This window comes from Leucopleurus acutus (assembly GCF_964270905.1).
Source record: "Leucopleurus acutus genome assembly, chromosome: 3".
In the NCBI taxonomy this organism is placed as follows: domain Eukaryota; kingdom Metazoa; phylum Chordata; class Mammalia; order Artiodactyla; family Delphinidae; genus Leucopleurus; species Leucopleurus acutus.
The window spans coordinates 112,393,498-112,420,396 of NC_139145.1; the positions used below are offsets into that span (position 1 = coordinate 112,393,498).

The 26,899-nt window shown below is 37.4% G+C and overlaps 1 protein-coding gene across 1 annotated transcript in view; it reads right to left on the minus strand.

Moving 5' to 3' along the window:
• The window catches only part of MSH3 (mutS homolog 3), a 183,914-nt gene that overhangs the window by 93,914 nt on the left and 63,101 nt on the right, over positions 1 to 26,899 (minus strand). Inside the window, exons 11-13 of the mRNA XM_082836378.1 lie at positions 23,139 to 23,223; positions 20,577 to 20,686; positions 2,135 to 2,267 (exon numbers count right to left, since the gene is read on the minus strand). Coding sequence (XP_082692504.1) covers positions 2,135 to 2,267; positions 20,577 to 20,686; positions 23,139 to 23,223 — 328 coding nt within the window. The remainder of the gene's footprint in view (positions 1 to 2,134; positions 2,268 to 20,576; positions 20,687 to 23,138; positions 23,224 to 26,899) is intronic.

Below are 26,899 nucleotides of genomic sequence, written 5' to 3' on the forward strand. Positions count from 1 at the left end.
TCTGAAACTCTAAAAAGTCATTCCTACTCTGCCTGTTGGTTACCTTTAAAAGGATCATATTCCATCATATGTGGAATCTAAAAACAAAAACAAAAACAGAAAACCCAAATTCATAGATACAGAGCACACGTTAGTGGTTGCAGGGGGTGGTTGTGTGGGCAAAATGAGTGAAGATGGTCGAAAAGTATTTGTAAGTTGCTAAAAGAGTAGATCTTAAAAGTTCTCATCAAGAGAAAACAAAAAAAACTTTGTAAAGGATGTTAACCAGACTTACTGTTGTGATCATTCTGCAATATATATATATATATATATATATATATATATACACACACACATTGAATCCTTATGTTATATATTGATACCTGAAACTAAAATAACGTTGTTTATCAATTATACCTCAATTTAAAAAAGAACTAGATTCTGACATTTACCAGAGTTTTAAACTTTTATAAGTACACAAACTTTATGAAATGCAAATATTAAAGTACAGTTTAAAGGGAGGCAGGAAGGCATAACAGAAATCACAGCATCCATTTTGATGCCATGGATAGTCTGATTCAGCTCTTCTGATTAGCAATTGATAATTTTTTCAGCTTTGCTCCTATTTTCTTTTGAGAAAAACAAAAACCTCTAACGTCTGTCAGTGAATCCTTTCAAGTAGTGAAGGCAATGTGTTTGGAGATCTGTTGCTTGATGAACGGTTATAAGCCCTGATTGTCAGCCACTGGGTTAAGGTCGAAAACAAAATAACAAATGGTTTGACATCCATTCTGTAACCTCAAAAGAGTCAACCATAAGACTTTCAACTACCAGGGCAGCCTCTAGTATTGGCAGCAAAACAACAACACAGTGCACCAAGCAATGGTACAACAGATGCCGCAAACCCCTTAACCAATGCACACATTTTTTCCCTAGGGATTAGTATTTCCCAATTTCAACTCGTTCTTTCTTTTCAAATGTAGCCGAAGCATATGGAACAGTTACGTAAGTCCTCTTGGGCACTGCAAGTATTCTTGGAAGCAGTAGTTATTATTCTAGTAAAACTTTGTGGGGGAAAAGGCCTAAAAAAAGTAAAGACTCATGAAAAATTGGTCACAACTAAAGTTTGGGCACATAAAAAAAGTTCTACAATAAAATTATTAAATTGGCAAGGGTTTACATTTGGGCAAAAAATAAAATTTGCTTATGTAGGGACAACGAGGGAAAAAAATGCAATGGTATTCAAAACTGCTACTACATCAAAAATGGTAATGTCCAAAAATGTAAGCCACTAAAACCCCATCAAGGACCCTCATTTAAATATGAACTCTGTCACTTAGTAACAAGTTACTAACCCTCTTCTTAGCATCATCATTTAGTCAAGGTAATGCAAGCTGTTGTAGCATTATATAAAGACAGCAATACACATAATTTCCCACCAGTAAGAAGGTGCTAAACCTTCTCAACCTCACCAAGTTTTTTTTTACAAGGAACAAAGAGTCTAATGTATGTGAGTGACTTCTGCAGTAGGTAAGACACTATAAAAAGTTTATTAACAACGATAAATATAACTGATAATTTTTAAAAATTTTAGGCAGATTTTGAAGATAAAGCAAATTATTTCTCTAACAAACCTCACTTGTTACTGTTATGACTTAAACTGTAAAGCTTAAGTGATGAAAGTCAAAGGAATGCTTTTTACTTACACTCAATATCCAAACTTGTCTGCATATTAATACCACCACAAATATTTTACTAGCAGATTTCTCCTTCAGTTAAGTCAAATAAGAAGTTGTTCTGAGGTCAAAAGAAATAAGGCATCTCTTTCTAAAAGTAGATGGTCTAAGTAAATTTCCTATTTTGATGATGGTCCATACTTTGAGGTTGAAACAGGAGAACATCCTGTATTATAACAGAAGGGCCTCTATGTATTGCTATAGTTAACAAAAGTGGGCAAACTTTACTATTTACAATGCAAAAATTGGAATAATCTCAGTTTGTGCAATTAAAATCTCTAAGGATTCTCTCATGTTAGCTGCAAGATTTTACAAAATAAAATAAAAATAAAGCTCTGAGATGTTTCCCATTAGCACCTGGTGTCCTCAAGCTGAAGAACATTATCAGTTTTAAAAGATTCGATTTCTATCACACTTACTTTTTTGTGATAAATGCTACAGAGTCCTCTTTCGATGTCAGGCAATTTACGTAGATGATTTTCTATCTGGCCAAACACACTGGATTCTGAATGGAGAACTTCAGATACAGCATCAAGTCGAGCATTTATCTCCCTGTGAGAACAGAGTAATAGCAATTATCAGGTATGTTAGGAACTCAGACTGCAGACATTTCCCACTCTAATGCCCAGCACTGTGAGAGCAGCCACTTAGAAAAGAACAAAGGAGACTCTTCCTCCATACCTCTGGCCCTTCTCTGCCCCTTATCATCGAAATCGAAGAGCAGGTACCACACAAGGAAAGTCATTAACTAGATGGCTAGTCATTAACTAGCCAGCAGAGACTGGCTCCTTAAGTTTTCCTTCCTCCAGAGCAAACACACAGACTACACTTCCCAGCCTCCCCTGCAGTGAAGTATGGCCGTGTACCCAAGTTCTAGCCAGTGAAATGTGGGTAGGAATGATTACACCACTTTTAGCCCTGGCCCATAAAACCTCCTGTGATCTTCCACATTCACTCTTTCCCCCTTTGCCAACTGGATGTTGAGTCCAGGGCAATTCTGTGAGCCCCTCACCTGCTGACTCCATCAGCATGGGTGTGTGAGTAGAGCAGAAAACCCTCCACTCCCACATCTGCTACCAAATGAACGTTTCATTAGCAAAAAATAAACTTGTATTGTATTTAAACCACTGAGATTGAAAATTTACTTGCTACCATTGCTTGTATTACCTGGCTAATAAAATGGGTCTACGGTGGGCAAATGAATTTTCTACTCTGACTGAAAGGACGGACCATCTCAATCAAAAAGCAATTCTTTCAGCTAACCAACTTTTTTGAGAGAATACTTGGTGGTGGTGGTTGAACTGATCAAGTGTTTGACTGAAATGGGACTAGGCACACTGAGCCTGGGCAAAGACTGGGAGCAGCAATCGAAAGTGCAGAGGATGGGACTTCCCTGGCGGTCCAGTGGTTAAGACTCCACGCTTCCACTGCAGGGGGCACGGGTTTCCATCCCTGGTCAGGGAACTAAGATCCCGCGTGTCGTACAGCACAGCCAAAACAACAAAAAGGAAAGTGCAGAGGAAAAACATCAGGAGACACGGGAGGCCAGGGCTGCAGGATTTTATGAATGGCTACACCCAAAGTGATGGGCCGCTTGGGGAGAAATGGTGAGACTCTGTCAACTCAACATGGAAACCTGACTAAATGTGTGCTAAATGAGATAAGGCCCATCCAGCACCTATACACATCAAAGGCCTACACTGGGTATGATGGCCATATGTGAAAAGACTGAAATAAGTAAACATATCTAGTAGAAAACGGGTCTTTAGTAAATGCTTTTTGGATCAATGAATGAACAAACAAGCAAGCAAATGAAAGAATGAACTGACATTTGGGGGGAAATGGGGCCATCAGCTGTTGAATACACATCTATCAAAGTTCTGTTGATATCATATACACTGATGTGAAGGGCAAACCTATATCAGAATCCTGCCTAGATAACTATTAAATTGAGTATTTCACAATTAATTAAGTGCTTTTATCTTTGTTATCCTTATAACTATCCTGTGAATTCACAAAACAGATACTAACTTCAGGTCTCATTTTTTAAAAATATATTTATTTATTTGGCTGCACCGGGTCTTAGTTGCGGCATGCGGGATCTTTAGTTCCCTGACTAGGGATCAAACCCAGGCCCACTGCATTGGGTGCCCAGAGTCTTAACCACTGGACCACCAGGGAAGTCCCCAGGTCTCATTTTTGTTCCATTTTGTCTCTGGCTCATCCTCTGCTATGGAGAACAGGCATTTGGTTTAGCATGACAAAGTAGAACAAGCCAGAGCTTTGTAGACACACAGGCTGATTCTTCCATTCTCAATGGGATGACCTCTTAAATCTATTCAGTTCTTTCCATGTCTGTTGCCACTACCCTAGTCTAAGTAAAAATCATTTCTCACAAAGAGAAATGTTCTACCAAATCAGCCTCCTAACTTTCCACCCCATGCGCACTTTTGTCCCTTTTTCCAATCCATTCTCTACACTGTAGCCTGAGTGGTCTTCCTAGAACCCAAACTTGTTCATGCCATACCTCTGCCTTAAGCTCATCAATGACCTGCCACTAATCTTAGATTCAAATCCAGAATCCTTAACTGAACTTTCAGACAACTGATCCCTGCTTACCTCACAAGCCTCGTCTCAGATCACCTGTCACTCTCTTCCTTTCACTCTAAGTTCCAGCTGGACTGAACTTCTCCCAACATCACGGTCACTCCAAGTTCTCTGACATCAGGGCTTTATCATCTGCTCCTCACTCTGCCTTGAAGACTCCTTTCCCCTTTCCTACTGCCTACCAGCTTCCACTTTGGCAAACTCCTTCTCACCCTTCCTCTGAAAGGGCTTTCTAGACTCACTAGACTATATTTCATCCTTTGCCATCCTTTTCCATACAACCCTCTGTTTTCTTTCCATAGTGGAACTTACAACTGTATTTACTTCTCTACTATCTTTACTGCTAGACAGTAAGCTTGGTGAGAATGGGGATCATTTCTTCAGTCCCATAGTTCTGAGATCATGATACGTGCTCAATAAGTAGCTGTTGAATTTGATTCAATTGAATTTCAAAGACTACATATAAAATAAATCAAGATGAGGTGAAAAAATAAAAAATTAAATTTTCTTTGCATAAGATTGTTAGGGTAAAACATTGATTTATTTTATCACAACGTTTACCCCAAATGCTATACAAATATAAAGTTTTATTTTAATAACTCACTCCTGCACAAATGAAAGATGACACCAATTGAAATAGATTAAGTTGATGCTGCAGATGGTATGAGGACAGATAAAATAATGCCATCTGTGAATGTATAAAAGACAGCCAGATAGCTACTCCCTCAAAAATTATAAAGGTTGTCTGAAATATGGAAAGATAAAAGCAAAAGAGGTTAATAAAAACCTAAATCACATTTATGAAGTCTTCCAAAAGACTTTTAAAAAAATACTTTCTTGGAAAATAGAAAGGTAGTAGCTTTTTTTAGCCTTGTGACAGCCCAGACAAAAGCCTGTTCACTATGAATCACTTTCACATTAACCCAGCCTTTACTTGTTAGGGAGGTAACAGCTCAGAGGTTAAGAATTTGGGCTGAAAACGTAAATGACCTCAGTTCAAATCCAGGCTCTTCCATTTACCAGTAATTTAAACTTGCCCTATTTTCTCCATCTATAAAATGGAAATAATAATGGTCCCTAACTCATAGAGTTGTTACAAGAATTCAATGAAATAATACACATTAAGCACTTAGCACATTGCCTGGTACATAGTAACTACTCAATACATGTTAGCTGTTACCACCATTATTATTACAGAGATCTTTATTTGGTTATGAAATTTGTTTGGTAGGCATCACAGAGAACAGCTCAGGGGAGGGAGAAACAGCACCCAAAACAAAAGCTTGGAAATAACTATGTGTAGACAAGCCTTTAGGCATAGATATGCAAAAAGGTGTTTTGTGCAAAGTGAACAGGAAAGGATTACACAAGGAAAGCTAGTTCTGGCATCTCAAGTGCTACATCTGACTGGTAGTAGTGACCTGAAGTACTGTACTAAGATTGGTTAGTAGGTACATTGAGAAAGAATGCCATAACCAACTACAGATGTCTAACACGGGCAGGGAGAGGGGGAGACGGGGAGAGGGTGTGAGGCACTGTTTACCACCACAAATTTCTCATCACTGGGGCAGCTATACTTCCACTTTTATCTCCTATAAGCAGAATGCAAATCAATGAAAAATGACTTCTAATCAAGTTTTTTAAATAAAATGGTATATCTTAGAACTGTTCTTTAATTAACAGGTATAAGACTTTCTAAATAACCGTAATAAAATAATAGGTCAGACCACCAGAACAGAAAACAATTATTTTGGTGCAGTCAATGAGAGAGATCAACAAAACAGGAAATAGCACTGTCAATTAAACGAGGATAAAGATATTATTCCAAGATGCCCTATGGTATTCTACAACTGATCTTATCACATGATACATTCTAAACAAATGAAAAGAGGACACCTGAGTCATTCATTTCATTCCATATGACAAAAAAACAATGAATCTGAGGTCCTGGGGATGACAAATATTCTTCTTTACCACCAAAGATCCAACGAGTAAATGTGGGTGTCGCTGGAGGCCTTCACATTTGAAAATGAACCGTGTGATGACGTTAATATCTGTTGTATGTGACTGTCACTCAGAAACACAGTGTATCACCTATAGCTACTGCCATAGTAAGGACATGTGATCAGTCTGTACCTGCTGGTTGCTATTTGTGGAGATGCCTCTATAATTCTAACATCAGGTTATTTGGGGAGGAAAGAAGTAAACTACTGGGGAGAGGTTTTTCGTTATTGCTGTTTGTTCTGATTTTTTACTGAAAGGTTAGCTCTAAAGACAGATGATATAAAATGAGTAAATTAAATTCAGACATTAACACATTACTCATGCGATATGGCTAAACCAACTACCTAAACAACTTTCTGGTAGAAACATGAATCACAGGCCTTCTCCTAGGGCCTAACCATCATTATTTGAATCCACCTAGCTTTGCCTTTCACATACACTATTCACTCATTCATTCAATGAACAATTACTGAGTGCTTATAAAGCACCAATTGCAAAAATAGAAGATGGAGAGTGCAAATATCACGCTCAAAATCTTATAGATCATGAAAGAGTTTATTTTATTTATGAAATTACATTCTAAAGAGCTATTCTCAATATGTACTTTGTTGCAAATTGTAAATCACCCAAGTTTTTAAGGATTTTTATTACTCATGTTCAAATGAGGCATCATTTTACCAAGAGACAATTCACCCTTTTCAGAATATTAAACAGAACAATTTTCTGACAGCTACCTTCCATTATTGGTTCAGGCCACAAATCTGAGTCTTTGAAAAGAGCATGAATATGATTTGTGTTTTTGATGATAATGGGAATGGGTATTTTCAGACCATCCCTCCCACTGCGGACAATTCAAAAAGCCAAACAAAACATAAAACACATTCATGAAAGCATCAAAGGACTAAAAAAATGGTAAGGAAAAACTATACTAAAATCTAAAAGAAAGCAAGAACCCAAAGAAATAATCCAGCAGTCAAAACCACTTTTGCACTAAAAAGATATGCCAGAAGGATCTGCTGTAAAAATAAGCTGGCCTCATAGTAAGGGTAAACTTGTAGAGTAGGTGAGCATCATTTGGATGAACTGAAACATGTCAAACATTGAACCTGGATTAAGATGTCCCAGACTGGAAGTATCACTGAGAATCTGGCAGGAGCAAATTAAAATCTTCTTTGGGAAAAGACACCTTCATCTTAGCTCTCATGTTATTTATTTATTTATTTATTTTTATTGGAGTATAGTTGATTTACCATATTGTGTTAGTTTCAGATGTAGAGCAAAGTGTTTCATTTTTTTCAGATCATATTCCATTATAAGTTATTATAAGATACTGAATATAATTCCCTTTGCTATACAGTTTATCTGTTTTTATGTATAGTAGTCTGTATCTGTTAATCTCATACTCCTAATTTGTCCCTCCCTCCCTCCCTCCCCTTCCCCTTTGTTAACCATAAGTTTGTTTTCTGTGTCTGTGAGTCTGTTTCTGTTTTATATATAGATTTATTTGTATTATCTTTAGATTCCACATATAAGTGATACCATATAGTATTTGTCTTTCTCTGACTTTCACTAAGTATAATATTCTCTAGGTCCAATCATATTGCTGCAAATGGCATTATTTCACTCATTTTTAACAGCTGAGTAATATTCCATTGCATATATATATACCACATCTTCTTAAGCCAATTGTCTGATGATGGGCACTTGGGTTGTTTCCATGTCTTGTCTATTGTAAATAGTGCTGCTCTCTCACTTTATTCTTAAAAATAAAATTTCTAAATAATATAACCAGCATTCAAGCATAAAAAGAAATGAGATGAGTAAGAAGCAATAGAAACAACAGACAACAGGAAGAGACATAAAAACTACCAAGCTTTGTGGGGTGTGGGGCTGAATGATAAAAAATAATAAATTCAAAAGACATTGTCAAAAGAAAGCAGATGAATTGCAGAACAGGTAGAAATTAGAAATCAAATCAGTTATATAATTTCCATTACTTTACAGGTGATCTTTCTTTGCTCTCTATAGGATTTTTATCTCTGATTCAGTGTTATGTGTAGTTTCATCATGATTTAGCAAAATGTGGAATTCTTGTTTGTTTTCAATTGCACTTTGATTCAATTGTGTTTTCTAAACCTAAGGAGTCACATCTTTCATGAAATATGAGAAACTCTCATCTTCTATCTCTTTGAATATTGTCTCTCTTTTCCTATTCTCATTTTCTTCTACTGGAAATCTGATGAGGATTATGTTAGACCTGATTTGTCTTTCAATCTCTTCTATCTCTGATCACACTTTCTGTGCTACACTCTAGGTAATTTCTTCAGATATCATCTTGGAATTCAGATATTGCATCTATTCTGGTCTAACCCACCCACCATTTCTAAAAGTTGTATGTAGTCCTTCTGAAAAAATCAACCTGATCTCTTTTGATGGTATTTTTGTTCTGTGCTCATGTTTTTATTCTCTTTTGTGTTTTTTTTAACTTGGTGGTTCAATATTTATCTTTATAATCCCCTTATCTGAAGGTCTTGGGATTCTAAGTCTACTGTTTATAATTTCTGCTGACTCAACTCATGATTACTTGTTTCTCCAGATCTTTTGTAATTACGGTTTATGAGCTTACAGCAGAACTTGCTCTTTGAAATTCCTAGGAGGCCTAGATGAGAGTGTATCCCTTCAGGGAGGACCCATATTTGCTTTCGCTAGGAACCATAATGCACAATGGGACGATTTTAAATAAATTTCATAACTTAGAAATTGCCAGACCACAGAGATAAAACAAATTAAAATAACAAACCGGAGTGAAGGTGGGCCTGTGGTTAAGAATTCTTGGAAACTTGGCAACTATAGTACAAAGCAGAGACCAGCTAAATGTTCCTGAATAGACTGCATCCCAAAAGATGCTGGTCAATCCATATGCAATAACAGGGCAGACGTTTGGGTAAGAGGCATTTAGGGTCACTTTTTTCTTGGTGGCAGCAGTCCCCTTCTCTGCTCTCACTCGCATCCACACAGCAAAGGAAAAGAGGCATGGAGTCAACACCAATCAGTGACAGCTCCCAGTTATGCTTCACCCACCACTCTTCCTTCCCATTTATGAGAAGTAGTGTGTCTCACTGGGCTGAGTAAGAGCAGAGTCACCACAGGTGAACATTTGTTGGCAGGCTCATGGAACATGGGAAACCACAAAGAATAAACAGAGCCTCCTCGTGTAATTAATTTCAGGAAGTTCCAGAGTTAAAATGGCATTTAGTTTTGCTAATATAAACTAAATGTTAAGTGGAGCAAATATATAATATTCTATTACTTTGTCATTTAGGCCAGGGCTATAAATAGACATACAAATATTAATACTCTAAACATATGGGTTTACCAAAATAAAAGTCATTTAATTATTCAAGAAGATTAACTATCACTAAAATGTACTTTAGAAAATTACACAAAAATCTAGTCAAGGACCTATTTCCTAAAACCAACAATTTTCAATTTTCTTAAATATTGGTGTGATTTAAATGCCAAGAATAAACTTAGCATGCTTAATTCCCTTAAGCAGTTTTATAAAAATCTAATTTGAATTATAAAAGTATTCTTCATTTGTTCTAATTATGTTATTGAGCTATACAGTGAGTCGCAGCATTTTATTTTAGGTATAAAAGTTTCCATCACTTGCATCTCCTTCTCCTCATTAGATTACACCTTGACCAAATTAGATTAGAAACTCCTTGAGGGTAGGAACACTGTCATTGACACTAAATAATACAAAATTAATAATAACTATCTGGGACTTCCCTGGTGGCACAGTGGCTAAGAATCTGTCTGCCAATGCAAGGGACATGGGTTTGATCCCTGGTCTGGGAAGATCCCACATGCCACGGAGCAACTAAGCCCATGCGCCACAACTACTGAGCCTGTGCTCTAGAGCCTGCGAGCCACAACTACTGAGCCTGCGTGCCACAACTACTGAAGCCCGTGCACCCAGAGTCCATGCTCTGCAGCGAAAGAAGCCAACGCAGTGAGAAGCTCATGCACCACAACAAAGAGTAGTCCCTGCTCACCGCAACTAGAGAAAGCCTGCAAGCAGCAACGAAGACCCAACACAGCCAAAAATAAATAAGTTTAAAATAACTATCTTATACTACTAAGTGTTAATGTGCACTTGGTCAATCAGAACAGAAAGTTGAGTTTCCTAAATTCCCAGGACTCAGACAAGTTAAGGTATTAAATAAAAGAGAAAGGCTGTGATCCAAGCCCAACCACATACAATGACAGTCCTCAAATGCTAATGGTTGCGTCATTTGAGAAGGGACTCACACAAAGGCTCTACCTCCTTACCAGTGGTCCTTGAAAATTCTCCTCATGATTCTGACTATAGCTACAGGCAAAAGATAAAATACAGGGAAGTACCAGATTCAGGAGAACTGACCAGGACAGATACTGGACAACTGACATCGTGGGCACACAGCCTCCTTCCTGTCACGACTGGAAGCCCCCCAGCCAGGTCATCTTATGACTGTCTTCCCATCTTTCTAAAACAAGATGTGGTGGAAAACAGATGCTCTCAAGTCTAACATGGGCTTTCCAGAGAGATGGGCTTGGGTTTGAATCTCACTTTCACCTGATTAGAATGAGGGTGAAGGGGTGGTAGCAGTACCATTTAAAAAATTCATGTGTGTGTGTGTGTGTGTGTGTGTATGTATGTATTATATTCTCTATATTATTTACTTTTTAAGAATAAAACACTGCAAACACACATAAAACACTACTCCAGCTGTATTTCTTTCCCTTTCCTCCCTTCCCAGAAGGGACCATTTTCCTGATGTTAGTAAATATCCTTTCTACTTCCTATTTTTATATTTCTACCACTTATGTCTGAACCCCTAAACAACGCAAATGTGTTACAAAGTTCAGATAAATGGTTACTGTGCTCTATGTATTCTTTTATAACATTGTTTTTATGAGATTTATCCACATTGAAACATGTAGACTTGAGTCATTCATTTTAACTGCCATATGATATTCTAATGTATGACCAGATAACTCTTTTTCCATTCCCCTACTAATAGCTAGGTTGCTTACAATTTTTTGGTATCACAAAGCTCACAGCTATCTTCTTGACTGCACAACTGATGTCAGGAACCACAGTAATCCTTTATATGTACCATCTTATTTGGTCCTCACAACACCACTACGGGGTAGGTAATGCAATTCCCATTTTACAGGTAAAGAAACTGAGGTGTACAAAAGTTCATAACTTGACCCAAGTGACACAACTGAATGAGGGAATCAGAACAAGCTCAAGTGTCTCATTAACTCCAAAACTGTGCTTTCAGACATGGCCCTATGTGCTCTGCTGGATGATCTCAGTTAATGAACCTGAGTGTCAGTTTTTCTCATCTATAAAATAGAAGCAGTAACCATCTCTGAGGATAGTTGAAAGAACAGAGATAACACAGATGAAAAATGCAGGTGAAAAACCACATGAAACACCAGTTAGACCTGGTTTCCCTTTCTGCCATTTTCTTTCCACTCATATGATGCTCTTGAGTTTTCATCTTCTGCTTCCCCCCACATAGAGACTAGTTTACAGAGGAACAGACCTCACCTCTCAAGCCTCAGCACTTCCCTCTTCCCACCTTGGCTACTCTTCTTTCCTCAACTCTTAGATTTGGACGTCTGCTCCTTTCTACCAAAACATTTCCCTTTCTTTTTTAAAAAAAAATATGTCTCCTTTTCATCCCTAAAATCAATCTAACATTTTGCATAAATACCTTCACCTGGACAGATACAATCCAGAATGTTTTTCAAAGGTAAGGGAGATTAAAGATTTTTCAGAATACTGTACTATAGGAGCAAAATTGCATAATGTTTGCAATTTACAAAATTCAGTGTTCTTTACAACCTCACTACAGATATTGAATAAATGTGTGATACATTTAAATAATCATCAAAACACTTGTTTCCATTCCAGAGATGTGTACATTTGATCTGCCCATGCCAAGAGGAGGAAAGATATGAAATAATTGAGCCTATCTGTTATGGATTGAACTGTGTCCCCCAAAAAATATATGTTGAAGACCTTCATACCTCAGAATGTGACCTTACTTGAAAATAGGGTTATTGTAGATGTAATTAGTTAAGATGAGGTCATACTAGAATAGGGTAGGCCCCTAATCCAATTTGACTATATTCTTATTAAAAGAATGCCACATGAAGAGAAATGCACACAGGGAGAATACTATGTGAACATAAAGGCAGAGATAAAAGACAACACATCTCCAAGCCAAGTAACACCCAAGATTGCCGGCAAACCACCAGAAGCTAAGAGAGAGACACTGAACAGATTCTCCCTCACAGGCCCACTGACATTTTGATCTTGGACTTCTAGCCTCCAGAACTGTGAGACAAATTTATGCCATTTAAGCCACCCAGTTTGTGGTACTTTTGTTTCAGCAGCCATAGTAAACTAATACACTGTCTAAATCACCAATTATGTAATTCAGATTCTACAGGTATGGTCTTTAAGAGCCATATGAAAATCACGTTGACCCCAAATATTTCTAAGCAAATAAATTCTGATTCAGATGGGTTTAGAGTTATGAGCTAGACCTTTTTACATGATACTTAAAACTAGCTATGCCTGAGGTGGATGATAGCCCCTTCCTGTCACCCAGCCTGGCTTCCTTACTAAGTCACATGACTTTCTCTGATCAACTTCTATCTATTTTAATTCCACTAGGGGTTTGACAAGAATGCAAGATGTCACCACACCATTTCTTCCACTGTTAAGTACAATGTTTTCACACCTGAACAAGCAATTATTCCACTAAAAGAGAAGAAATGATTTCTCAGAACCAAGTCTGTGGCACTAAAACAAGGAATCACATGAAAGAAAACTGCTTCTAAGGTTCTTTTAAAATCAAGAATTTTTTCTCAGAAAATTAAACTTCCCTTATATAGGTTTGTCTTTATTTTCAAAGCCTACTGAGAACCCTAAGATTTTCAAATGGATTCATTTGTTCATAATTTCTTAATCATCTGTTATATTCAAAGTACTATGAGCTGCCAGTGTATTCTATGTGTGTGTTTGGGGTGGAGAAGTAAGAAACAAGACATAACTGAGAGGAGATAACTTTCTATAGCGGGAGGAAGGAGAAGAAGGAGGACTTCTCAAAGGAGGAGTCTGAGTTAGGACTTTAATGACTTTAAGGACTTTCTTTTCATTATCCATTCAATAAATACTTACCAGACTATACTACAAAGCCACAGTAATCAAAACAGTATGATATTGGCACAGAAAGCAGACACATAGATCCATGGAACAGAATAGAGAGCCCATGGTCAATTAATGTACGTATGGTCAATTAATCTATGACAAAGAAGGCAAGAATGTACAGTGGACAAAAGACAGCTTCTTCAGTAAGTGGTACTGGGAAAACTGAACAGTTATATGTAAATCAATGAAATGACAGCATTCCTCACACCATACGCAAAAATAAACTCAAAATGGATTAAAGACTTAAATGAAAGGCCTGAAACCGTAAAACTCCTAAAAGAGGACATAGGCAGAACGCTCTTTGACATAAATTGTAGCAATATTGTTTTGGATCTGTCTCCTAAGGCAAAAGAAATAAAAGCAAAAATAAACAAATGGTGCCTAATTAAACCTAAAAGCTTTTGCACAGCAAAGGAAACCATCAACAAAATTAGAAGACAACCTACTGAATGGGAGAAAATATTTGCAAATGATATGACCAATAAGGAGCTAATATCCAAAATATAAAAACAGCTCATACAGCTCAATATCAAAAAAAATAAAATAAAAACAACCGGATTCCAAAGTGGGCAGAAGACCTGAACAGACATTTTTCCAAAGAAGATATACAGATGGCCAACAGACACATGAAAAGATGAACAACGTCACTCATCACCAGAGAAACGCAAATCAAAAGTACAAGGGGATATCACCTCACACCTGTCAAAATCGTTATCATCAAAAGGTCTACAAATAACATGCTGGAGAGGATATGGAAAAAGGGAACCCTAATACACTGTTGGCGAGACTGTAAATTGGTGCAGCCACTATGGAAAAGAGCATGGAGGTTTCTCAAAAAACTAAAAATAGAACTACCATATGATCCAGCGATTCTCCTGCTGGGTATATATCTAAAGAAAACAAAAACACTAATTCACAAAGATACATACACCCCAATGTTCACTGCAGAATTATTTACAATAGCCAAGAAATGGAAGCAACCTAAATGTCCATCAATAGATGAATCGATAAAGAAGATCTAGTATATTTATACAATGGAATATTCTTCAGCCATAAAAAAGAATAAAATTCTGCCATTTGCAAGAATATGGATGGACCTAGAGAGTATTATGCTTGTGAAATAAGTCAGAAAGAGAAAGACAAATATTCTACTCTATAACTTATATGTGAAATTTAAAAAATAAAACAAGCAAATTTATATAACAAAACAGAAATAGACTCCACAGACATTGAGAATAAACTAGTGGTTACCAAGGGGGAGAGGGAAAGGTGGAGGGGCAAGATAGGGTTATGAGATTAAGAGATACAAACTATTATGTATAGACTAAACAAGGATATATTGTACAAACGGAATTATGGCCATTATTTTGTAATAACTTTAAATTGAATATAATCTATAAAAATATTCAATCACTATGTTTTACAATATTATATGTTTCAGGTATACAACACAGTGATAATGTTGTGAATCAACTATACAACTATACCTCCACTTAAAAAAAGGAATACTGATATATGCTACAAGATGAATGAACCTTGAAGATATTATGCTAAGTGGTAAGATAGTCACAGAAATACAAACCTTGTGTTATTCCACTTATATGAGGTACCTATAATAGTCAACTTCGTAGAGACAGAAAGTAATATGGTGTTGGCCAGAGTTTAAGAAAAATGAGTAATGAGAAGTTATTCATGAACGTGTACTGAGTTTCAGTTTTGCAAGATGAAAAGAGCTCTGAAGATGGACTGTGGTGATGGCTGCACAATACTAATGGATTTAATACACTTAAAATGTACTTAATGAATGTACTGTACTTAATGACATGTACACATAAAAATGATTAAGATAAATTTTACATTATGTGTATCTGACACTAATAATACATATTTTGTTTAAAAAGTGCAAATGTAGAAAAATGAGCACAGGGGAAAAATACTTATCAATTGCTTGTTATAAATGAAACACACAGTTGAGTGAGACGGGCAGATATTAAACAAACTCTGATAAACAAATACCAATCATAGTAAGTCCTATACACTATCCAAGAATAATACGAAGAACATAATTTAGATCAGGAGGTCAGAGAAAAGCTCTCTGAAGAACTAACACTTTAAGGTAAAACCTAAAGAATAAAGCAGTTAGCTGTGTAAAAACTGAAGATAAAGAAAAGAATATTCTAGGTAGAGAGATGAGTAAATGCAGAGACCATGAGAAGAGAAAAAGCTCTGGGATGCTCAGGAACTAAAGGAAGGCCAGAGTGAACAGACGACAATGAATGCATGAATGCAGAGGAGAGTCGGACAGAACAGCCATGTTTAAGAATTTTAATTTTATTTGAAGCACAATGGAAAGCCAATGAAGAGTTTAAGGCAGGGGAGTAACATGATTCAGCTTTTATTTTCAAAAAAGAGATCAGTTAGGAGGATATTGCAGCAGTGCACGTGGGACTGACTGCAGTCAAGATGGCAAGACATGCACAGTCTCTGGATATATTTTAGAGGTAAAAGCATAGGACTTAGTATTAGATTGGATGTGGTTGTCAAAAGGAAATGTCCAGAGTAACTCCCAGGTTTCTTGCCCAAGCAACGCATTAGGTGGAGGGGACAGGGAGCCAGGAGGAGGAATAGGGTTGAATACGTTAAGTTTGAGATGCCTGTGATACACCTATGTGTTTAGGAGCCTGAGTTGAAGATATAAGCCTGGAGAATAGAGGAGAGTAAGGACCAAAGATACAAATTTGAGAATCACTGACATTTTGATATTTATGGTCATGGACATAGGTAAGTTCATTGGAGAGAAGAGAAGGGGAGGGAAGGATAAGGGAAGGAAGAAAGCTGAGCTCCTAAGGTTCAGGCCTCAGAAACTCCAACATTTAAAAGATACAGAGAAGATGAACAGTGAGCAAAGGAAACTTTGAAGAAGCAGCCAGCAAGTAAGGGAGACAAAAATGAGTAGTTTCCACTTTAGAAAAAGGGAACAGACGGTACAAAGGTCCAGAAATATATCACACCTTAGTGTGCTGTGAGAATGGTAAATAGTAGGGAGCAAAACATAATCAGTTATACATTTTTAAAAAAAATCATCTTTGGGTAATGCAGATAGAAACAGAGAAGGGCAACACCAGAGGCATGGAGATGCTTAGTTTCCTTAATAAAAAGTCTTTCATGAAAGGGCTTTCATCTGAGTGCCTTTCATAAAAAGTGATTTTACAAAAAGGCAAGATGATATACTACTACTTCTGGCAGAGAGACAATGTTTTCATCATTGATCAAAATAGTTCATCCACTAGAAGGGGAGGAACTGATTTCTCAGGTTCCCTTTGTGGTTAATAATCTGCTGTTCTATAAGTGTGTATGCACACCTGCACACACATGTACACACACACACACAGAGCTGCATTTCCAAGAAATCACTGTCTCACTGAAGGAAATGTCTTATTTCCAATTTGTTCTGCATGCTCATGTTGAACATTTCCTGAGGCAGAGACATGCTAGTGGATGTGTGGGTCTGGAGCTGCGGGAGATAATGGAGACAAAGTCATCTGCACATGAGTTACAGGAGAAGCCATGGCCACAGATAAGATCCTAAGTAGTGTTGAAAGTAAGAAGATGCCCCAGGGAAGAACCACGGGTAACATCAACACTTAAGGTACAGGTAGAAGAAGAGGTACTCACGGAGAAAACTCAGAACTTACCTTTGCTTAATATTTCAAAACATAGGGTAAGTTACTGAATTTTGAATACTCTTCTGAGATGACCAAATCTGCCTTGGAAATTAATATTTTGCCTAAAATACCATTTTAGATACTCATCCCACATTTTCCAAAGTTTTCTGCCCCTTCCCCCTCCCAACCAGTCACTATTTACAAGCAGAATTTGCATTTTGGGGCTTGTGGAGAAAACCAATAAAGTACCTATGGTATATGTATAAAAGATTGACAAGACCATATCAACTAAAAGAAGCAGAAGAAATTCAAAGATGGAATCTCAAAAAAAATGAATTCAATATAATTTAATTTTAAAAGGTCTTAGGACTAATGGCTTGCCAACATGGCATTCGGTTATAAGAAGCCAGAGACCTACACTGAAGAGTCTTCTTGCCTAAAATTACAGAACTGATAAAATGTATGGGCCACAACACATAAGAAAGCATAACCTATTTATAAAAGCCAATGTGGTTTCAGTAGAGTAACATCTGACCTCAATAACCCAAGTGAATTCTTTGAATCAGTAAGTATAGGGTAAAAGCCATTTGTACTTTCTAGAAAGTCACTAGAAAAATTTGCACCAAAGAGGCCATTTTATAGAATAAAAAGTAGTGGGAGTGGAAAATCCTCTGAAACTTGAAACACTTGGTCCTGAATTTATGAACTGTGTGATTGCCCTGGAAGCTAAAATAGGTTAAAAATGTTAAAAAGATCCTAAAGGATTTAAGAGAATTCATGGATGACTGACAAATAATGGCTCTTGAAGAACTTTGGGAGATCCACCTTATATCTTGCTAAGTTCCCTTGTCACCAATTATTTGCTGTATGATCTCACTATAGACGAAAACTAGGCTCTAAACTAATCTTTGGCTGCCTATGTCAGAGACAGAATATTAGCCCGGATGCATGGCACCTAATGTTAGTACTAAAACAACAACAACAATAAATATATAGCTGAACTACTGACTAATCAGCTGAAGATTTTCTCTAGGTATTTGTTTGGAAGACATGGCAAGTGCAATTAAGATATAACTGGAATTCTTTTGAAGTCAATTTTTTTTATAAGCACATTTTTATTTATTAATATTTATTTATTTTTGGCTGTGTCGGGTCTTAGTTGTGGTGCACAGGCTTCTCTCTAGTTGTGGGGCATGGGCTTTGTAGTTGTGGCATGCAGGCTCTCTAATTATGGCACACGAGTTCAGCCCCATGGCATGTGGGATCTCAGTTCCCTGACCAGGGATCGAACCCTCATCCCCTGCACTGGCAGGCAGATTCTTAACCACTGGACCACCAGGGAAGTCCCTGAATTCAATTTTAATGGATTAGGAAGCTTAAAGTTTTTAAACTATGACTTAAAATAAAAATGGCAAAGGAAGAAGTTTTGTGTGCCTGTTTTCAGCTATATATGTTTTAGGCTGGTCTAAAGTTCATACTTGAAAGCACTGGAGTTCAATGCATGGAGTACCTTCTCTCAGCCTTTTTGGGAAAGGAGGGTCCCAAAGAGTACATGATCAACCCCCAAAGAGCATACAACATGATCTACTGAATTTATCTCAAATTAATCCTGTTTAAACAAAACAAATTTAACAACAGAAATAAAAAATTTAATTTGCATGTAAAAGTCTGCTAGCAAGTCTGTTTCTGTTGAATATTTCAACCAACCAAATAAAATAAAAATAATAATGTGGATGCTTTAGATGCCTTTCTATCAGCCAGAAGGCAACACCCCTTATATTGCTGTCCGCACACTATCTACAGAAAGCCATCTTGTCTGCTTTTGCTCCATGAGGTATCTTTATCTTGTTTGAATACTGAACCAAAGTAGATACTTCCATTTTCAGAATTCCTTCTTTACCTAGTCAGTTACCCCTGTCCGAAGGTCTTTATGGTCAAGAAAAGAAACCGTAATGACCCACTAAAAGGTGAAGTGATTTAGTAACCAATCATCATCAGAACAGTATCTTAAAGCTTAGGACTAACAGTAACAGCATCTGCTATCCTTTGCCAAAGATGGCTATTTACTAAGCACAGCATAAGATGCAGCCATTAGTGAGGCTGCTGTGCAGTTGAAGAGACGATGCACGTAAAGCCCCTAGCATAGTGCTTGCTATATGATAAAGAGCTCAAAACTGGCAGTGAAGATTACTGCCTCATTCTATTCCTTACCGCAGCCCTGTGAGGAGGTACTGTATCACTGCAAAGGTGAGAACACGGTGGGCTGGCTAGGGGGTGGTGAGCTGCAGCCTTAGTGGGACTGACTCAGTTGACAGAGCCCACTAACAGCACCAGCACTACACTCTCTCTGGTCCGTCCATATGGGAAGCTGTTCAAGATGGATTCAATGCTGATTTTAAATCTAGGCTCTACCAGCTGTGAAACATCAAGCAAGTTACTGAAGCTCTCTGAATCTGTTTACTCATCTCAAGGACCCACCCTCAGAGGATGATTCTGAATATTAAATACTGGTACATAGTAAAAGCACAATAAATAATAGCATTCATTCATTCAGTCCGTCAGTCAACGTTATTTGGACTCCTACTATGTGACAGGCATAGGTCACAGCTCCCAAATCTATCTGCATGTCAGAATCATCTGGGAGCTTTTAAAAATTTCAACTCCCAGGCCACACTGGAGGCCACTGAAATCACAGTATCTGGGGGCTGGATACAGGCATTAAGTATTTCAAAGCTACCCAGGTGATTCCAACGTGCAGACAAGCTTGGAAACCACTGTGTTTTAGGCACCAGACTCACCTACCTTCCCTGAAAGCACACCTAGTTTACTCATCCTACCTTCTTAAACATCTCACATCTAAGCCCTCTTTCAGATTCCTACTGTTACTTCTTTAGCTCAGGTCCTCAGAACCTCTCCGTGAACTTGCTAACTTGTTCCCCACCCATGACCACTTTGTCTGCTCCCACACACAAGCCAGCTCTGATCCTATCACTCCCATGTGCAGAATCACTGGATTAACCTCCTCTGACTACCAGCTCCTCGGCCCAGCCTTCAAAGCCCTCAACAAAAGGCAGTGCCCCATCGCCCCAGCCTCTCTCTCCCTACACCCTTATGCTACTGATGACCCAAACTAACTGGTTAACTCACTTTCTCCGGGCAGACCCCATGTCTTCCAACTGAAAGCAGGCTCGTTGTTAGGGACAAGGAAAAAAATCTTCCCGATAATAGTCTATTGCCAGATACAAAATAAAATCTTCCCCAACTGAAAACAGTGTTCAGATTAAACACACAAAAGACAATTCCTTTTACCTTAGTTTAAGGAGTGGCTGGGTCACCCACTTCTTTAACTTCCGTCTCCCAAATGAAGTTTTAGTATGGTCTAAAACCCAAAATAAACTTCCTTTGGTTTTCATATCAGTCTAAAAAAGACCAGAAAACAAGGTTTATTAACTAGATGATTGTATTTGTACCAAAACTGCTAGTTGTTCATGCATCCTCATTATTCCATAGACCCCAATTTTAAATGATACGCCCTAGCATAAAACAGAGCTCAAAACAGGTGTTCATTTAATGTCAGATGAATGAATGTATACATACACACATCCTTATATACACACACAAAGTACTTATATTTTACACAAGAAAGATATAGTCTATGTATAGTTTTTAGTTAACTAACAATAAATTATTGAGAAGTCTCTTTTGAAATGTCTGTCCTAAACATCTCAAAAATATAACTGCATCCTTTCCTGCCTTGGAAAGCACAGTGAAGATAATTTCATTTTCCTCTGGCAGTTCAGTATCTCCCACTACCTAAGGGTTGCCATTCTAAAGACAGATACTCTCATGACAACACTGAACAAGTTTAAGGAGAGAAGTGAACCTGTACTGCACTCTAGGACTGTACCCCTGAAGGGTTTGATTTTAGTCTGTTTTATTAAATCCTTAGCAAAAATTTATCTATGCTTTGCCACTTTAAAGTTAAGCCATTAAAAAAATTTTACAATTAACTAGAGATGGTATTAAATTTTACCAAGGTTTCACTGTAGTACAAAATGTCTAATAATAGGTTTAAGTTCTATTTGGAACATAAAGTTGTTTTCACCTGATTTTGTTTTTTTTTTTTTTTTTTACTCTTTGCTTTTCCTTCAAATCAACGAGCAGGTACTTACAGAATACCTCCTGTGTGCTCAACAGAATAACTGGCAAAGGTATATTAAGACATGGTCCCTCCTTCAGGGCACTTACATCCAAGTGTGGGAGAAAAGACTCCTAATGAGGACACAATGCCACCTGGCAGAAATCAACTATAAAAAGTGTGCTATAGCCTCTCCAGGCCTTAGGAGTTTAAAGCAGAGCACACACAGAAACTACAGTGGTCATGGAAGGCTCCCTGAGGAGCTGGGCAGGCAGAGCAGACCTATGAGGAGAACCCACATCAGTGACTGCACCATCCCTTCCTGAGACGAGAGCCCGACTGCCTGGACCACAGTAAAGGGTCCCAGGAAGAATACAGTGGAGGGGAATCATTCTCTAATTACCTGGCATCATTGGAGAAGCAGGCTCAGACAAGAGAGGGAGAGCTGGGGGAGACCTGAGTCCTGTTACACCTTTGCTCTCCCTGGCAACCAGCTCCTTCCTCATGACCCCTTTCCATTGCTCTATGGTAAAGGAGGACAAAGCCGAAGCACAAAGACAAGCAGAAGATGCTAATTCTCAGCTTCTATTTCTACAAGGGCCCAAGTCCTGATAAAGAAAGGGATTTTAGAGGGTATTCTGATGACGGATGATGTTTGCCTTAGGAATTTGATTTCAGAACTGACTCCACTGTAAAGGATGTGAACAGGGAGGATGTGGCAGAAGTAAAGAAATCTTGGAATACCAGGGCTGTGTCTGCAGGCTTTGACTGTGGGCTCTTCTTCACCCCAGAAATGCCCTTTTGTCTGCTACCTCGGGGATGTTTACAGAGTTGATGAGAAAGACTTGCGGGAAATATACTCAACTTCCGGATGACAGAATGACATGATAAAAATGTTATTGCATAAAAGGAAGGCTGACTCCAGTATACAAGGACAGCCTGGCAGAGGGAGAAACCAAGTGAGAGAAACTAGACAGCAATATACAAATCCAGGAGTCAGGAGAATAAATTCAGCATTTACTTTAATTCACAGCAGTTCTAGTGATTCACAGCAGTTCTAGTGATTCACAGCAGATGGTTCAGCTTTTCCACTACTTACTCAAATGACTTGGAACTGCTTTTTCTTTCTGTGACTTTATGTTATAATGACATTAGTTTTACAATATAATATCTCACATTTCCAAGTGATAGTTTAATACATGAAAGCAATAATTTTAATGTCTTCATTACCCTTCTCATTCATCAATAAAGGGCAAGTAAACAATGATGGAAGTTTGAGAAGTGAAATATTATGCATCTTACAGTCAAACTGAGTATCAGAGAAACTTGCTTTATATGCTGGATAATGAAGTAAGACTGCAGACATTTCAACAATCAGTTAAAAGTATATAGAAAAAACATAACCAAGCAGACCAAAAAAATCCACTTTACATTAATTTCCAAAGATGATGCCTTTCCAAAGAAATATTTGATAAAGAAATTATCAGGATGGACGTGTTGCTTCAATCATTAAAAAGCACAGCTCTATAGCTTCCAACGTAACCCCCAAGTAAGTATTTCATGTATTTGGTCCTCAGAAAAAGTGAGCACTGCAGTTACCAGTAGATGTCAGGCAGAGCTGCCAGCTGAAGACAACACTGTTTTCACCTGCATACCTAAGAACAGACTGCTACCTTATCCCACATTTTTTTTCAAAACCATTTTGAATCTAATAGGCCTTATGTTTACCTGACCTGATTCTGAAGGATTTCCAGGTTCCTTAATGTTGTTCCATTAATTGTCATAAATTCCATTTCACCTGACAACTGTTTAAAATTCCTGTAAAAGAATGAAATATGAGCCATGATGCAAGTGCATAAAGAAAGAGAAAAACTAATTTAGGCATTAGAAATACTCAAGTAACATGATTTCCTGCGATAGGAAATCGAACCCAAAAAAGCCAAAAAGAATATTCATCATTATGAGAGTATCTTCTATCGACACTGGGCGCTGTTAGGTAAACTGATGTGAAAGGACAGCTGTTGTCACACCAAAACCAAGAACAAGGAACGGAAGTAATGGTACCAACAATTTTTAAATTTTTTTATATTTCCAGTAATAGAACCAAACATAGTCTTTTATCATTGGCAGAGCAAGTGGTGGTCTCTTCAGGAAAAGGTATGAAATTTGCTAGAAAAATATGTCAGTATACTTAAAAACGTCCTCCTTATTCTTTAGCATGAGATCATCCTGATAAACACTTTAAAAGCTTTTAATCAACATTCTGGTATGTGCAAATGTTATTTACTCTATAATTAAGACCACAAATTAATGTGGCTAATGTTTTAGTAGAGTACAAAACTGAAAAAGCAGAAATTACTTCCTTAAGTTCAAAGAATTCACATTCTCCGTATGTCCCTGTAACTATCCCAAACTAGATTAAAAATTCAATAAATTTCAAATAAACTTGACTATTGAGTTCAATGTGATTAATAAATGTATGCACAATTCAAATTTTGTCCTTATTAGCCTGTCATGTTAAAAAGTATATTAATCAATGCATTACTAACCCAGTAATCAATTTCCTTTATAAGCCAGTCCTTTGACATTTCTGTCCACAGCACTTACAGATTTGATGGCTCATTTTTCAAAGCAAGAAAAATAATGGCAAGTCACTAAACTATTTGGAAGGAAAGCATGAGTGTTTGCATCATAAAACTAACCCCACTCATCATGGCCATAATAAGATGTAAATAAAATCCAGTTTCTTAAGCCAGTTATGGAAGCAAGCTTTCATCCAGGAATCTAGAGCCTAAAATCAGAGCCCAAGGAGCCAGTGCTCATCGAGAGATGCCTCCACTTCTAGATGACTCCCACAACTAAGGTTCCAGAGCCCTGAAAAAGAAATAACTTACTGCATATTAGGAATGTTGCCTAGTAACTGAACACTGTCCCCTGGCAGTGTAATTTACCTGCAACAGGTTTGACCTAGCTTCCAAAGGATGACTTGTTAATGATTTTTAGAGGGAAGCAACTCCAACACTGATAGTAGGTGTGAGTAGGCCATTCTCTCCTTCTTATAACTGTTAACTTGATTTGCCTTGCATTACAGTAATTTATCTTCTTCTGCTATCCTCATTAATAGATCTAAGCTCCTTGGAGGCATGAGTTCTTTGTGTCTTATACATTTTGCAGCACCTGCAGAGCCTAGCAGAAAGTATATGCTCAGCAAAGGTCTGCCATCTTTCTGTGGGGAGGCCAGTTTGGGTTTGTTTGGTTTCCTTTGAGTCATAAAGCCCAGAAATGTATGTGAAACACCCAGAGACAGTAATAAAATGTAAAACATTATTTTCAGGAAGAAACAATTAGGCAGTGATTTGCTGTACAGCTGACAGATGTTCACACACCTTCATGGTCAAAGATACAAGTTGGAAGTATTGCTAGCCTGCACTCTGAGTTGCTATCTAACCAGTTCCTATGTGTTTAAAGAAGTCATTTACTTCCCCTGTTCTTGACAGGTTTAACCTACACCCTAGGGGTGATTAATGAACACTTGAGTACCTTAATAAGACAGACTCTCGAAGGATGCTTAGTTGGCATCAAGAACCCACAATTCAGCAGCATTGACATCTGCACTGATCTTAATAAAAGAGATCAACCACTGGGCAATATTAAGTTAGACTGATTCCTATGGAATGATAATTACCAAGCAACTGTAAGAACTAACTATGCTTCAGGTTTCCCATATGTTTGGATGATAATGTACTCTGGAGTTCTGACTCTTCCTTACAAATACAAAAGAAATTTCCTTCTGTCAGTGTCTATTTCCATTAGGAATTATATATATACTTTTGAAGTCAGGGTTATATCTGCCAGCATCCTTAGGAATTCGACAGTATATGATCACTGATCAAGCAATTCTAAATTATTTATCCTGTTGGAAAAAAACAAATTTTATGTGCTTTGAAATAAACCTTATAAACAATGCCTGGCTAGCATTCATCCTGTGTGAACTTCCACAGAAATCTTCCAAGTAACATGGGAAAATACTTCATTAATATTTCAGACAACAATAATACAAAGGATGCTTTTTATCCCCTCAAGTTTTATAATGGGAGAAAAATGTTCTTGCTGAAAATTGCCAAAGAAATTTAAGATTCTACATCATTCCTATACTACTTAAAAAAAAAACAAAAAATAAAAACCAATCTTTCTGATTTAGACAAAGGCAGCAAAGGTGTAGACCTTATGTGAAAGATCAACCCCTTACAAAGATTCTATTTAAATACTATTAATATTATTTGAAAATGAAAACAGACCAAAAAGAAAACAAAGACACCCTACCACATTACATATGAAATTTATAGTGGAGAATAGTTCTCTATGTAGTTTTCAGAGTTCATACATTCACCATTTGTCTAACCTTTTGATGGTTAATTTATGAATTATAAATTGTATCATACGACAAAAATTCAGTTTTATTGTAGATTCACTTCTAATTTATTTGCAATTAAAACAAATATCTTTGCATTCCTAAATGCTGCCAGTATGCATATGAAAGAAGAAAATAAGAAGAAGGGTGTATAACAGATCCCCAACGATTCACTAGGAGATTACATAGGACTCAGCATACAGTCATACTCACAGCTATGATTTATTACTGTGAAAGGATACAAAGCAAAATCAGAAAAGGGAAAAGGTACATAAGGCAAAGTCCAGAGGAAACCAAGGGCAAGCTTCCAAGAGTCCTCTCCTGGTAAAGTCACACAAGATGTACTTAATTTCCCCAGCAGTGAGTTGTGGCAACATGTGTGAAATATCCACCAGAGAAGCTCACTGGAGACTCAGCACCCAGGGTTTTCACTGGGGGCTGCATTCACATAGGCACCTCTTCCCCACCGTGTACCAAAATTCCAGCTCCCAGAAAACAAGTAGGTGTTCAGCATAAACCATACTGTCTGCAGAAACCGTTTAGGCACAATGAGCCATTCTTACCAGAGAATGCTGGAAACCCTCCCCAAAGGCAAGGTCTCAGATGCTGGTCAAGGGTCAAGCTTGCATGTAGGGTTTCCTAAGGATAGCTGTCTCATCAGGTTTGCCATGTTAATCTTTTCTTGCATCTCTCTTTTCAAATTCTGTTTCTCTTAAAAGTATCTCTGTTGTATTTATTTACTTTTGTATTCCTTCTAGTTTACTCTTTATTCCTAAATTGATCTTTTTTTTTAATATATAGTTCATTCTCAATCCTATCACCTCATTTCAAATCTTTCCTATTTCTCATCTATTCTCATTTGTCCTTTCACATTTAGCATCATTTCCTTTTAGCTCATTTTGAAGTAGTAGGTTATAGTTAGGAATTATATATATACTTTTGAAGTCAGGGTTATATCTGCCAGCATCCTTAGGAATTCGATAGTATATGATCACTGATCAAGCAATTCTAAATTATTTATCCTTTTGGAAAAAACGAAATTTTATGTGCTTTGAAATAAACCTTATAAACAATGTCTGGCTA